The 15,817-nt window shown below is 33.8% G+C and overlaps 1 protein-coding gene across 6 annotated transcripts in view; it reads right to left on the bottom strand.

Annotated features, from left to right (window-relative positions):
* CEP290 (centrosomal protein 290) overlaps positions 1 to 15,817 on the bottom strand; it is a 96,676-nt gene that overhangs the window by 31,768 nt on the left and 49,091 nt on the right. For all 6 annotated transcript variants that reach the window (XM_032346819.1, XM_032346820.1, XM_032346818.1 and 3 more), the window contains 11 exons: positions 15,016 to 15,221; positions 13,926 to 14,077; positions 10,364 to 10,475; positions 9,275 to 9,730; positions 8,605 to 8,769; positions 7,346 to 7,453; positions 6,992 to 7,126; positions 5,726 to 5,992; positions 4,983 to 5,090; positions 4,131 to 4,330; positions 902 to 1,115 (listed from right to left, as the gene is read on the bottom strand). In XM_032346819.1, coding sequence (XP_032202710.1) covers positions 902 to 1,115; positions 4,131 to 4,330; positions 4,983 to 5,090; positions 5,726 to 5,992; positions 6,992 to 7,126; positions 7,346 to 7,453; positions 8,605 to 8,769; positions 9,275 to 9,730; positions 10,364 to 10,475; positions 13,926 to 14,077; positions 15,016 to 15,221 — 2,123 coding nt within the window. The remainder of the gene's footprint in view (positions 1 to 901; positions 1,116 to 4,130; positions 4,331 to 4,982; positions 5,091 to 5,725; positions 5,993 to 6,991; positions 7,127 to 7,345; positions 7,454 to 8,604; positions 8,770 to 9,274; positions 9,731 to 10,363; positions 10,476 to 13,925; positions 14,078 to 15,015; positions 15,222 to 15,817) is intronic.

Genomic DNA, 15,817 nt, shown 5'->3' with positions numbered 1-15,817 from the left:
ACATGTAATAAAAAAATTTAATATGCTTCATCACCTTTAAAAATTTTCCTAAAATACCATGTGTTTAAGCAAACATAACTCACAATCTAACTGTCCTAATGTTTCCAAATGAATGTCCTTTAGTAACTGCATTCAGTTCATCCCAAATTGACAGGGAGAAACTTCAAAATCTTGACAATAATAATTTTGAGAACACAGCATTAAATCAAGACATTTGTATTACAAAAACCAATGTTTTGTTTCACTATCCAAGTTTAGGTATTTATCTGAATTATTCACTTAGTACATACTACTGCGTGAAATTAACCAAATTTATACAGACAAGGAAAATTATAGGATTAGAAAAGACTTAAAATTTGTCAATAAATTTCATAAGCTAGCACAGAAAAATAGCATCTTCTAAATCAACTGAGTGTATCAAATCTGAGATCAATTTTAAAAACTAATACATCATATAATCCACTGATCAAATGCTTCTCAAAAAACTATCTCTTCTGACCTCCTTCTTTAAACTTTCCTCCTCACTGTCATATCTCCCCCCTACTCCCCAGAATTGTCTGAAATTATTCAATTATTCAAACTGTTCAAAATAGCTTAGTAGCATAAAATCCAGTTAGAAAAGGAGAGAAAATAATGGGATTAAGATTTCCCCTTATTTCCTATTGATAACTCACAAATCAAACTGATAACAAAAAAGTGACTATTTCTGTACTTAAAAACACCACCAAATGGCTATTAAAAAGAAATACTTTGAAAAATTCTGCTTAACAGCCTAAGACAAAGCTCATACTTCTTATTACAACAGAGAGATACATGCTATCATCTTTTACTAGTATTCTCTAAAAGCAATCTATCAGTACATGTATTTCCTAAATACTGGTAATACTCTGTTGTTACTTACTTTTTGTTGCTTCTCTTTCAAAGCTAACTGGCTCTTTAGCCGTTCTACTAGATTTCTCATTGTAGTTGTTGGAGCTCTTGAATTTGCTTCTTTTTGAGCCTGAAGTTCGGATTTTAAACTCTGTGATTCCTTTTGTGAGTGGGCCAGAAGACACCTTAAATCCTCTACTTCTGCCTTCACTTTTTTCACTTCATCTGCATGGTCTTCTTGGAGCCTAACATAAGCAAACATATGTATTTAAGGGAGTGGTTGCTGCAATTAACACTTAGATACAAATTTTATAAAGAACAAATGTTTGGTCCTAAGTATACTTATGACCTAAGTCCTGACTCAAATCAAAACAAGAACAATTCTTTGTTTCATTTAACTAACTCTTGAACTTAACATAAAATAAACTTTTCCTTTTAGTTTGTCTACTCTTGTTGGCAACGACTGCGTGAAGTAATTTTCTGGTCTAGATAATAAACAAAATTGCACTTTAAATACTGTGTCCTACAAGATATACCAAAAACTGAAGTTAACTCAAATAATCAAACTGTGAAAATAGAAGGTTTTACTCAAGAAAATACACAGATCTACAATTTCCTAAGACACATTAAAATACACATGTCAATATACACACTGAGAATAAAAGAATAATTTTAGTTAACATGACATGGTAAGGTAGAAAATGACTCAAGTACTTCACACGGCAAAAATTCATATATATAAGGTCATTTCAAAGGAAGATTACTTTCTGCATCCAGGAATTATATTCAAAAGTACAAGCAATTTCACATACCAAAACATGACAGAAACTTACTACACCAAAAATAACATTTCATGTATAAAATTTAATATATGGGGAAAATTAGAGTGAAAAGATACAAAATAGGTGCCTGGGTGGCTCAGTCAACCTCTGACTCTCGATTTCAGGTCAGGTCATGATCTCAGGGTCCTGAGATCAAGGCCCGTATCAGGCTCTGCGCTGGCGTGGAGCCTGCTTAAGTTCCTCTCTCCCCCTCTACCACACCCTCTCACCCTGTCCTGGCTCGGGTGCAGGCGCATGCTCTCTCTCTCTCACTCTATCTCAGAAGAAAATAATAATACAAGAAAAGAACGAAATACTATTGCTGATTCTCTTTTCTTCTTTTTTTTTTTTAATATTTTTTTAATTTATTCATTTGACAGACAGATCACAAGTAGGCAGAGAGGCAGGCAGAGAAAGAGGAAGGGAAGCAGTCTCCCCACTGAGCAGAGAGCCCATAGCGGGGCTCTATCCCAGGACCCCGAGATCATGACCTGAGCCAAACAAAGGCAGAGGCTTTAACCCACTGAGCCATCCAGGCACCCCACTGATTTCTCTTCTTTTAGGCAACAATTTCTTAAAAGTGGCAACTTCTTAATAAAGCAAAAGTAGTGTTAATTTTATCAGAGACATATTGGATAAGTAGGTTAAGAATAAAAAGTTCTACTGCGGAACTTCAGAGCTAGAATGGAATTACAAAGTCAAGTAGATCAACTTTCCCATTTTTTTCAGATAAGAAACTGAGGTCCAGAGAGACAGCTCTGTTTCTGTTTTTTGGTTTTTTTTTTAATTTTTAAAATTTTTAAAATTATTTGTTTTATTGTGCTATGTTAGTCACCATACAGCACATTATTAGTTTTTGATGCAGTGTTCCATGATTCATCGTTTGCATATAAAACCCAGGGCTCCATGCAATCCATGCCCTCTTTAATGCCCATCACCAGGCTCTGTTAGGGAGAAGCCAGACGTGGAAGGAATGTCCTCAGGCAGAGTCCCCAGTCCCTGAAGGGGAATGACTGAGACATGAGCTGGGACAAGGATGGTAATAAAAATAAACAAAACAAAACAAAAAAGTCTATACATTACAAGCCTGGGAGCTCAAATCCTGATTTTGTGGCTTCCAAATCACGAGCGAATCACGAGTCACAGGTGCAGAACCTGTGCTCTCTTCTTCTACCTCTGTCCCAGGTAACCCCTAGACTCACTATAATATATTTGTATTATGGGCACAGCTTCCCCTCCTACACGCCCTTGAGAAGGGCTGCCAAGATGGTTCTGGTACAAACCTCACAGGGTCAAAAACTGCCCCTCCCAACCTGCAGGAGGATTTTCTCAAATGACTGGAAGCAGCCTCCATTACAGACCGCCCCACTTACGTCCCAGCACCTCCAAGCCCAGAGAAACCCAATAATATCCAATTTCAAAACAGCCTAGGGGAACCTGCCCACTCTCCCCCTTTCACTTTAATAGACTGCTTTGTGCTTGCTACCTTCCTTCTGGCGGTCTTTATTCAACTACTGATCCCCATGCAAATCTTCTCCTGGGGAATCCCAGGATGGAGACCTCCACTCAAACAATGCAGACACTCTCTCATTCCTAACAGTTCTATAGTGATTACAAAATACGTAAATTATAAACCTATTTTAGGTTTAAAATCTATATTCTGATAAATTCGTTGAGGAATATTTAGAATATCTAATACGGAGAATGAATCTATTGTCACTATAATTAATTAATAAAATAATTTTTCATTCAAGAAATATTTACTGAACCTCTATTATATGCCAGAAACTGTTATATGTGTGTAAACAAAAGTTTTTATATTACTTTACAATTTTCAAATACTCTCACACACAGTATCATTTTGCCTCTATAAAGGAGCCAGGGTAAGTACTGTCATTTCCGTTTTATAGATGATGAAATGTATGCTTTAATTAAAGAGGTTAAAAATCAGATTCTAGGGGCGCCTGGGTGGCTCAGTGGGTTAAGCTGCTGCCTTCGGCTCAGGTCATGATCTCAGGGTCCTGGGATCGAGCCCCGCATCGGGCTCTCTGCTCAGCAGGGAGCCTGCTTCCTCCTCTCTCTCTGCCTACCTCTCTGCCTGCTTGTGAAGTTTCTCTCTGTCAAATAAATAAATAAAATCTTTTTTTAAAAAAATCAGATTCTAGAACAAGACTCTTGAGTTGGGTTTTGGGTCATACTGACTAGATTTAAAACATGGCTTTTCCATCTCCTCCTAAGGTATGTTACTGAGCATTCCTGTGGCCTACTTCCTATATGAAAAAATGGGAAGAATAGCCTATGTCATAGTCCTGAGGATAAAAATGAGGTCATATGCATGAAGTTTTTAGAACAGTGCACGACACAGCAAATGTTTGCATTTCTCCTCACTATATCATTATTACCATTTGCTTATTTTTATAATATGTTCCTAAAACTTACCGTAACTTGATATTTTCAAATTCTTTGATTTTTAACTCAGTGATTTCTTTTTGTCTCTCTAAATCTTGAGATACTTTTTTTAGTTTGATCAAAAGTGAGGAGAGAGAATCATCTTGTTCTGCTACTGTCTGTTCCATCTCAGCCAGACGAATAAAATGTTTGCTGGTTGGAACTGGAGTAGGGGATTGTTTTATTAAATCCTAAGAAAAATGAATAAAGTAGCCATGAGCATGTACAAGTCAATACCATACTTATTCCATAATTTTAATTTGCTTCCTCAGATGATCAAAATATAGCATCTAACCTAAAATTTAATGATATTTAAGAGCCAATGAAGACTTAAAGAAGACAGGAAAGAGAGATCTTATTCTTAGTATTCCCATGGAGCAAAGAACCTCCATGAAGTGAAGGATCAATAAATGTTGATTGGGTTCATGAGTTAAGACTCAGGAATGCCAAGATTTGCATGTTAGGAGGTGAAAGATGGGCCTTTTCACACATACAGAAGACAAAGACCAAAGGAAACAAGTATGAACTGAATTCAGAACATGAAAAGCAGTTGGATATTGGTAAACTTACAATGAACACAACTTGGAAAAGAAAGACTGACGTCACCTTATGCAAGGTTTTGAGTACATGGCTAAGGAATATAAACACGATTTTGTAGGCAGCAGTGAGCTACTAAAGATGTGGATGTCGGGAGAAAAATGATCAGAGCTGAGTTTTTAGGAGATTATTCCAACAAGAAAGGCAGAATGGCTTCTATTCCAAAAACAAAAACAAAAACATGAAAACGCAATTTTCGATTATACGGTCTCAAAAATCAATAAAGAGTGGAACAAAGAATCTTACCCAAGCTGTTTGTTTGAATTTACTGAGTGAACTCTCAGACTGTAGTTCTAATTTATGATGAAGAATATGAAGGTCTTCCTCATGTTTCTTAACAATTTCTCTTTGCTCCTGTTTATATCAAATCAAAACTGCTTTTAAATTATGACTTAAATAAATATACATTCTAAAGATCTTACATATTTTATTACCTTTACTCTTTCAAAATCCTTATGAGATAAGGAACAATATCTGCATACACACACACACACACACACACACCCCAGTATGCATTCCCCTAGTACATGTTCAAGTTGATAAATCTAGCCTTAAATCACAATTTATTCTTAATACTAGAATAATATGTATCCATCACCTTTTAACTTGTTTCTAGGAAGTTTTTTAAATATTAGATTTTCCCATCAACATTCTAGCAAACTGATTGCCACTGATTACTGGTGTGATGGATTTCATTCTAACTTACTGCCTCAATCTTTACCTATAAACTCAACTAATTTTTTTCAAAATCAGAATGGTTGCACCAAGACAGCTATTCCTGGTTTAGTTAGTCCATGAGAGTAAGATAGATATATACAAACTGCCAGTTTTACTGACAGATCTGTAATCCAATCATGTGAAAGGAAAAATTCTGAATAGAATTATCTGAAAGCAAGAAAGGAACTACCACTTCAGAGCAGAATAGTATTTGGCATTTGACTAAAAACATAGTAATAAATAAAACAGCACAACATAATATAATAACATACCTCTCTGGCTTTTTCCAGGAGATGTTGATACTTCTTTAACACTTCTTCCTTTTGATTCAACCTCGCTTGCATATTTGCAATGGTCTGCTGAGCAATTTTCAGTGTGTGATGTGACTTTGGCTCTATCTCTCTTCTGCCTAGTTCAGCTATCAGCTTTTCACGTTCTGCAGTGGCAGGCAATCGAAGTCTCAGCTCATTGATTACTTGGTCTCTTGACAAAATATTTTGCTCTGCTAACCGTAGAGCAGATTCTTTTTCTTTTAGTTTCTGCAATGATCAAATCATGATAAAATTATTAAGTTATATTTTTTCTTTTAAAAATGCTTCTGTCTGAATTTCGGTAAGAGTAATTATAACCAAAAAAGGAGTTTCACTTTATTTTCCACACTGTACTTATACTGATGATACTATATTTATATTAATAAGGTTATATTTCTTATGTATCCATGGGACAGCAGTTATTTGCGCCTACATTTATTTAGAAGATTATCACATGTGTTATAAACATCACTGTTATGATGAAAATAAAATTTAATTAAGGTACTTTATTTGGCTCTTAGAGCTTTAGAACTAGAAATGTGTAGTGGTACTAGATTTAGAAAGAAAATGTAATAAATCATTCCTTTTATTTTGGCCCTAGAAGAGTAGTCCATAAAAGTCAGCTGCATATAAAAACTGGAACTTCAGTGGGCTAAGTCAATAAATCACCATTATAAAATATGTAGCTTATTAAAATAAAACAGGAAAAATTATTACTCTTCAATAGGATCAAGACAGATATTTTAAATTAAGTAACTCAGTGGCAGTTCACGTAAATGTCAAATTTTACAATTATTGAAAGAAATCTTGGGTTTCTTCAACAGATTAAAAATGGACAATTTCACTTACAAAATTTTTTTAAATGCATTTATAATTACTTTGTTTAGATGTAAACCATCTTCAGATGAAAATCATAGATGAAAGTCTTAGATGAAAATCATCTTCAGTTTATATTATTTTCTGTAAGTATAATGTAAGTATAATGCTTACTACTACTGATCAGTGTGCCCAAAAGCGACAAGCAGTGATTAAATAGGCAGTAAATTCAAATTAGCCATATCTGCTGTTCTTTACTGGCTATTAAAAATATTATAGTACAGTATAGAAGGAGATTGGAATTAGCAACAGATTCATAATTCTATGCTTTACCTCTGTTAGCAAGTATTGAGAAAATTCCACAAGCATATCCAATAATACACAAATAAAAATTCAAATTCTTCTAATTACCTCTTCTAGTGATTTACAAGTTGCCCGTGTTTCTAGGATTATTCGAACATTCTCCTTAATTTTTCTTAAAGCAATCTCAAGTTGATTTGGAAGGGGCAAACTAGGGTCTGGCATTGAGCCTGTAGCTTCTTCAAACTATTAAGAAATAGCATTTTTTGGAAAAAAAAAAAAGCAGTTACATCATTAAGAACAATACTGTTACAACTGTATGACAAGGACATGGTTAAACCCCACTTATATTTGAAATATAAGAAGATAATATCAATTAAAATTCTATCTAACTTCAGAAAGCATTTCATTGGTTAACATTGTAGGTCAGGCTACAGAGTAGCAAACAGAATTAATCATTCATACCTTTTGTGCTGCTTTTAGTATTTCATTTTGTTGATGGTCAAAAATGTCCAGTTGACGTTCCAGCTCAACTTCTCTTTGGTCCCAGGCCATCTGCCTTTCTTCATGAAACTGTACCAGACACACACAGAGACACTCACCAAGCATATAACAGAAGCGTTTATATACATTTTATTTAATCCTCACAACAACCTTTTGGGGTCACTATGTTCTCATTTTATAGAAAAAGAAAGCACAGTCAGAGAGATTTAAGTAAGTAAGTTGACTAAGGTCACAGAGATAGAAGATGAGAAGTCAGGATTTCAATCTCTCCAAGCACCCATCCATCCATTACATTTAATGACATGTACTATGTGCTAAGCACTTCGAGGTTATGTGAACGTAATAGTGAACAAAATTAAGTCCCTTTCTCCATTTCAGCATGAAACATATACTAGTGAGGGAGAGACAGTCAATAAATAAATGTGTTAGAGGATGGTAAGTGCTGGAGAAAAAGGAATCCCTACTTAGGGATTCTTGATGGTAATAGATTTACAATTGTATACTGGGTGGCTAGTGAAGGCCTCACTGATAAGGTAAGATATTTGAGCAAAGACTTGGAAGCAATGAAAGCATAAACAATACAAGTATGTGAGCTAAGAACACTCCAGGCGGAAGGAACAACATAATTTCTAAGGCAAGCAAGCATGAGCTTGGTGAATTTGTCTGTCTCTAAAGTATATGTGCTTTATTCTACACCAAGCTGCCTTCTACACTCCGTCAGTGAGAAGCAGTTGAAACTCCTGTGAAAAGTCAAATAACTAATATTAAAACAATAATTAACTTACCAACTAAATTTATGTATTGTTCCTTTTAAGTTTAAAACTACCATTATGGGGCGCCTGGGTGGCTCAGTTGGTTAAGTGTCTGCCTTTAGCTCAGGTCATGAGCCCAAGGTCCTGGCATAGAGCCCCGAGTCAGGCTCCCTGCTTAGCAGGGAGCCTCCTTCTCCCTCCCCACCCCAAACCCTATGCTCACACTCTCTCTCGCTTTCTCTCAAATAAATAAATAAATAAAATCTTGAAAAAATAAAAAAATAAAATAAAACTACCATTACAACGTAAGTAAATATCGGTTTTTTGAATGGCTTAGAAAATAAACAGTATTTTATAAGAATAAAAATGGGAGCTACATTCAATTAAAAAAATAATGCAACTGCTCAAGCAATATTCTTAGGTTTAATATCTTAGCAATGGAAAAGCAAAATATATATAAAATGAAACCTTGTTTTGCTGTACAATTTCCTCCTCCAGACTGCTGATGGTATTCTCATATTCAGAAATTATATTATTCAAATATTTTATTTCTTCTTTATCCTTGACTAATTCTCGATTTAGTTTAAGCTCTTGAAGACGAAGTTCTTCTATTTTCATGTGCCAATTGATTACCTAAACATTTATAAATAATAGGTACATTACCTATTTAAATATTTCTCCATTGATCCTAATAATTTTAACTAAAATTAATATATATTCTATAATAAGATAAAAATTATCCTTTGTTGAGGCACAGGTACAATTCATTTAGAATTTTCATACTCTTCTAAAAAATATGTGTGATCTTAATATAACATTCTTCAAATGTTTCTATATGTTTACAAATAACTAAAATTACTATTTAATTAATACATATCAACTTTTCTAGAGTATTTAAAGTTCTTCGATAGTATACAATCTAAGCCTTTCTACCAAAAGTATTATTTGGAAGAGTCTATTTTATTCTTACAAGTAGACATTTAAAAAGCCAAAACTTTTAACTTACAAAATCGACATTAATAACTTTTAATTGGACTTTTCGCCATTTAGTAAGCATTTTTCAGATAGCTACACATTAAGAACTCAAAATTACTACATAACTCTTTTGGAAACATTGAACTGAAAGTCCATGTTTTACCTTTTGGGCTCCCCTGGCATCCTTTAGAGTGCTTATTAACTCTTCCAGGCCCTTTAACTTTAACTCCATTTCCATTGTTTTGTTCTCCATATTTCTCTGCTCTTGTTGAGAATTTTTCATCTCTTGCATTATCTTCAGTTTGTCATTTTGTAATTGAATCATTGTTTTAGAAAATTTTTCCTGTTGTGCCAAGGGTAAAGCTCCACTAAACTGTCGTCGTAGAGATTGAATTGTTTGGCGCAGATGTTTTGCCCGGTTTCTCCCTTCCGAACGGGCGTAATAGAGAGCCTGTTCTTTTTCATCAAGTTTCTGCTCTAAGCGCAAATTAAAGGCCTCTGTCTTCTGCAGTTTAGATGTAACTGACTCCAACTTACCAAGAGCAGTAGCCTCACTAATTTGAAGTGAGACGATATGTTGATGCAACTTGGCAATCAGTGCCTTCTCATCAGATTGTGCCTAACATAAAAAAGTATATATTTATAGAGTCAGTTTCAAGTTTTTCTAATGACACTTTTCATGGATTTAAAAACACAGCTTACTAAATAAAATTTTAAGAAGTGTGGTACATGAGATCCTATAAAAATCTAGCCTAGCTTTAATTAAATTTTAATTATCAAAGCTTGTTTAAAAAACCACAGAATCAAGCATATTTTAAATCCAAATGGCTTCTAACTTTAAAATAATAGTTGGCATTTTACTGATTTTTTCAACTCCCATATGTAAATAACAATATTGGTATAACACTAATGTGGAAAATTTTTTTTATCCTAAAAAATTTATAATGGGAGAATATGTGTGTGAAAAGCTACATATTAATACAAGAGAAAATATTGTTATCAAAGACTTACCTATTTCTCAGGTCTCAACTTTGATTAGCAACCAGCACAATGTATTTGTAGGTATTTAAATGCTTTTCTGTATCATGAATTATATTTTAAATTAAAGAGTTTTTCTAATCAGGTTAAAATTAACAAGCATAGGAGCTTCCATCTGATATATTCTCTGATTAACACTGTAAAATCAGCCAATATCTAATGCGAATTCAGGAAAAAGAAAAGGTCTGTTTAGAAGAGCCAATACTGTACCTACCTGATAGTCTAACAGTTGCATTCTGACAGACTCTACTTCCTTTTCCCTGGACTGTTGCTGTGCATTCAGAATTTCAACTTGTCTTTTGGCAATATCAGAAATCTCTCTCAGTCTAGGACATGAAAAGATACTTTAGGAACAATTCGATACATTTTCTAAGTAAATACCAGTATTTTATATTTCGAGACTCTTGGAAAAGCCCACTAATTTCCAGCATCTTAATATCAAAACTAAAGCAAAATTTCCTCAACTATTTCATGAAATACAATTCCATGAGAGGTTAACACAAGCTCTGTTAAAATATAACTCCATTCCCAACAGCCCTCCCCCATGAAAATTCATAATACATAGTATTGTATGAAATGTCCCGAGAAGTTTTAAAGTAAATTGTCTCAAACTATACATATACATACATATACAGCACTTATTATCCTAGTTTGGCAGAGTTAGAGTGAGGTATTGAGTAGCTTTATTTGACAGAATTGTACAGTTAAGAATATAGAATTTAAAATTCCTGGGTTCCCTAGATAGATTAATATATGTTTTAATTTACAAGCTACCAGAAATGTGAAAAAGAGGGGCGTACTTGGGTGGCTCAGTCGGTTACATGTCTGCCTTCGGCTCAGGTCTTGGGGTCTTGCCCCCCCCACCCCTGGTTAGCAGGGACTGTCTGCTTCTCTCTCTGTCCCTTCCTACTGTTTGTGCTCTTTCTCTTTCAAATACAATCTTAAAGAAAGAAAGAAAGAAAGAAAGAAAGAAAGAAAGAAAGAAAGAAAGAAAGAAAGAAATGTGAAAAAGAGAGATTATATGGTTACTACAATTTAAAAAATGGGGGAAATGTGATAGTAAATAATAAATTTCCTGTAAGACTACTATTATAAGAGCACAGAGGTAAAGTAAAATGCATTTTACTCTGGGCAAGAATAATTTTAGTTCACTGTGAAAGATAAGTCAGGTTTCCTCACATTGATTAGAAAGTCTCACTGACAGTTACATAAGTGTTAAAAATTAAAATATAATAAATTGAATAATTATAAGTTAGTTTATTTCAAAAGGAGAGGTTGATGAGGTAAGAGGAAGAACACAGAATGGAATTTTTCATAGTGAAAGGGGCTGAGAATAACAGATATTCCCAAAGGGCTATCAAGGCTCCAAAACATAACTTTATCATGGGCAAGCCATAAAACCCTTTTTATAAATAATTATTTATACTTGACAGATCAACTTATGACTCCTATTACCTTTCTACTGAATTGACAAAAATTACCCAGGAGTACATAGCATCTACTTGGCACACAGTATTTATTCCTTTTTTTTTTTTTTTTAAAGATTTTATTTATTTGACAGATAGAGATCACAAGTAGAAGAGAGGCAGGCAGAGAGAGAGGAGGAAGCAGGCTCCCTGCCGAGCAGAGAGCCTGATGCGGCGCTTGATCCCAGGACCCTGGGATCATGACCTGAGCTGAAGGCAGAGGCTTTAACCCACTGAGCCACCCAGGCGCCCCAACACAGTATTTATTCCTTATATATATTTTTGTGTTCCAAGTGAATAAACGATTTCCACATGTAAAATAAAAATCACAATATTACTTTAGGATTATTAAGCATAATTACATGAGTAATTACATGAGTTAATATATGTTTAATACCTAGCACAATACATACTACTCAATAAATGCAAACTGAAGAAAAATCTGAATTTTTCATAACTTTATAGCAATCTTTTATAAAAAAGTAGACTAAAATCTATTCTATTTCTTATAACTAAAAAATATTTTATTGCAGGGGTGCCTGGGAAGCTCACTGGTTAAATCTTTGACTCTTAATTTCAACTCAGATCATGATCTTAGGGTCATAAGATTGAGCCCCACACTGGGCTCCACGCTTAGTGCAGGGTCCCCTTGAGATCTCTGTCCCTCTCTATCTGGCCCCGCTCCGCTCATACGCTCTCTAAAGAAATATTTTATTAAATAAAATAAATATAAAATAAAATTAAATAAAATACTAGATAATTAATTTAAAATTAAAAATTAAATAAAATTAAATATTTTATTAAATAAAATTTAAAAATATATTTTACTGCTAAAAAATGCTAACATCATCTGAGCTCTCAGCGAGCCATAATCTTTTTGTTGGTGGAGGGTTTTCCATTAGTGTTGATGGCTGCTGATTGATCTGGATAGTGGTTGTTTAAAGTCACTGCAGCTGTGGCAATTTCTTAATATATTAATTTTGCTTTTATCTTGTTTATATTTATGTTATTGTGTTTTATTCCACTATAGTTAACATACAGTGTTATCCTAGTTTCAGGTGTACAGTGATTATCCTAGTTTCAGGTGTACAAACAGTGATTCAACACTTCATACAACACCGAGTGCTCATCACAAGCTCTCTTTAATCCTCATCACTTATTTACCGCCCCCCCCAACTCCCCTCTGACAACCATCAGTTGCTCTCTATAGTTAAGAGTCTGTTTCTGGGTTTGTCTTTCTCTTTTTTCTTCTTTTGCTCATTTGTTTTGTTTCTTAAGTCCCACAAATGACTGAAATCATATGGTATTTGTCTTCCCGTGACTGACTTATCTTGCTAAGCATTATATTCTCTAGCTTTGTCCTTGTTGTTGCAAACGGCAAGATGGCAATTTTTTATGGCTGAATAATATTTCAATGATTGGAATACTGGAATACTATTGCACATACCACTTCTTTCTCCATTCATTTATCAATGAATAATAAATGGGCTGCTTCTATAATTTGGCTATTGTAAATAATGTTGTCATAAACATGGAGGTGCATGTATTCCTCTGAATTAGTGTTTTTGTATTTCTGGAGTAAATACCTAGTAGTGCTATCACTGAATTATAGGGTAGTTCTACTTTTACCTTTTTGAAGAACCTCCATACTGCTTTCTACCAGTTTGCATTTCCACCAACAATGCAAGGGGGTTCCTTTTTTTCCCCATCCTCACCAATACCTGTTTTTTGTGGTTTTGATTTTAGCATTCTAAGAGGTATTAAGTGATATCTCATTGTAGTTTTGATTTGCATTTCCTGAGCATCTTTTCATGTGTCTACAGGCCATCTGGATGCCTTCTTTAGAGAAATGCCTGTTAATTACTTCTGCCCATTTTTAATTAGATTATTTGTTTTTTGGGTGTTAAGTTGTATAATTTCTTTATATATTTTGGACAACCCTTTATCAGATATAAGAAACTTAAGTTTAAATAAATTAAATGACCATCACACTTTCCTCCAAAAAAATATCACTATGTGGAAGAACTAGGTAGAATAGGGTCTGAATTCCAAAATCAGTTCTTCCTGCAATACTATTCCTGGACTGTAAGAAATATGGATCTTGGGACATTATTTCCTCTTCAATATTATTATTTATGCCTGTTAAAAATTAATCTTGTTAATCTTATGTAATCTTGTTCTTAAAAAAAAAGAAAAATAAGAACAATCAGTATCAAAAGAAGAGTATTATCCCAAACTACTGTAACTAGGTTTCTTAAAGACAAATTAAAGTAGACACATCTAATAACTGAAAAGTTTACGTGAACTTACTTTGACACTTCAACTTTTAGTTCCATTTCACTCTTCTCTAATTCTAGAATCCGTTGCCTATCAGCATCACTTACTGTCTTGCTCACGCTATCAGCTAATTCATCTCTTAACATCTGTTCCACCTTCTGTGCTTCCAAATTGATTTTGGTAAGCTAAGAAAAAGTAACAAAAAATGTTCAGGTTTATTAGTTTTGGGTGAGGTTTTCCCTTTCAATTTAGTTTTTGCCATCCATACTGCTGTTCTCCTTACTTGGCATTAGTCAAGTCATAGTGAATTAGGTGTGATGAAATACTAAGAATAGATTAAAGAGGGTAAAGAGAAAGAGTGAGGAACAGATTATAGCAACTCTGGTTGTATTCCAACCCACCAAAAGTCATTTATATTAGACAACTCAAAATATAATACTTGAATCCCTGATTTTCTTAAATTTCTTTGAAATGTGGTATACATATTATACCTTACTTTGATTATATTATCTATAAATATGAGTTAGTAAAATCTTAATATATATTTAGTGACTCGGTTAAAATAAACAAATGACAGGTTAAAATACATACTATTTCTCAAAGTAAACATTACACGAGTTCTTTTTCATCATTAATTGTTGAATATTTGCAAACTGTATTTATTGCCAGCCAATTTAATATTTCCGACCATATTAAAAAAGTCTAAAACTTACTATTAAAATGCAAAGTCCTGTGAGTAGAGATTACTGTCTATTCTGTTTCCTGCCCTAACACTAGCCCCCATACACTATCTAGCATGTGATAGGCATTCAACAGATACTTGTTAAATGAACTGATGGCAGTGGAAGGTAACATTGTTATTAAGCAAATAATACCTTTTTGCATTAACTCTAATGTAATGGCTGCTGAGAAAAAAGAACTCATTCAAAGAAATACGTGCTTTCTTATTAAGCATTTCAGATTTAAAAATACATCTTTTATTTACACATTACATGAAACACAAGCACTATATTGTTACTTCAGAAGTACAAACTTATCTCCCACAAAATACAATGTCTAACATAGACATATGTCTAACATGACTAATTCTTACTCTTATTACATGATAAAAATTGTGTCAAACCTCAGCAAATTTGGTTTCCAATTCAAAATTACGTTCTTCCATTTGCTTTAATGAAGTCCTGACATGTTCATACATTTTTTGAGAGTGTTCAGCCCGCTGTCTTTCATTTAATTCCTTCATCTCCAGCATAGTGATTTTTTTGGAAATAGAAAGAATTTCACTGTTGGTTATTGATTTCTTTGCCTTGTCCATGTTCGATTCATTTCCTATATGCAACAATACTAAGTCAATCTCAAGCTATTATCAAAATCATATCCCAATATTTTAGCCATTATAGACAAGGATGCAGTAATAACATGGTTCCGTGGAAAACACAAGAGCCTTATGAATTATGACAGACCTGGATTCCAGCCTTAGCTCTATTCATGTCTGGATACCATCTATCCTATTTCATCTCTCTGGAACTTATATTCTTCATCAGTCAAGTGATCGTAAAAATTATTCCTCATAGAGATTTAGGAATTTCTATAGGAAATCCAACACTTATTAAAGAGGGATAAGGTAAAAGGTACAGAGAACTTACCACAATTGTATGTAATACCTTTTTTTATATCTTAGGATGTAAGATACCTTCTTTCATGTGGAAGCCCCAGGAAAGTCAATTCACTTACAACCTCTTAACGAATTAAAAACTGCATTTCTAAAAGTAGCTTATTTTAGATAATATTAGGCCCAATGTTAGCCTTCACTAAAGTACATGTCCCAACTGCCAATTAAAAAGAAAAAAAAAACAGCTCTATTTCATAACAGAAACCTTGAACAGCATTAGAGCTCTAAGTGCATTAGAAAACATACAAAAACA

This window comes from Mustela erminea, chromosome 6 (assembly GCF_009829155.1).
Source record: "Mustela erminea isolate mMusErm1 chromosome 6, mMusErm1.Pri, whole genome shotgun sequence".
In the NCBI taxonomy this organism is placed as follows: Eukaryota; Metazoa; Chordata; class Mammalia; order Carnivora; family Mustelidae; genus Mustela; species Mustela erminea.
This window is presented reverse-complemented; position numbering and strand designations above follow the sequence as displayed.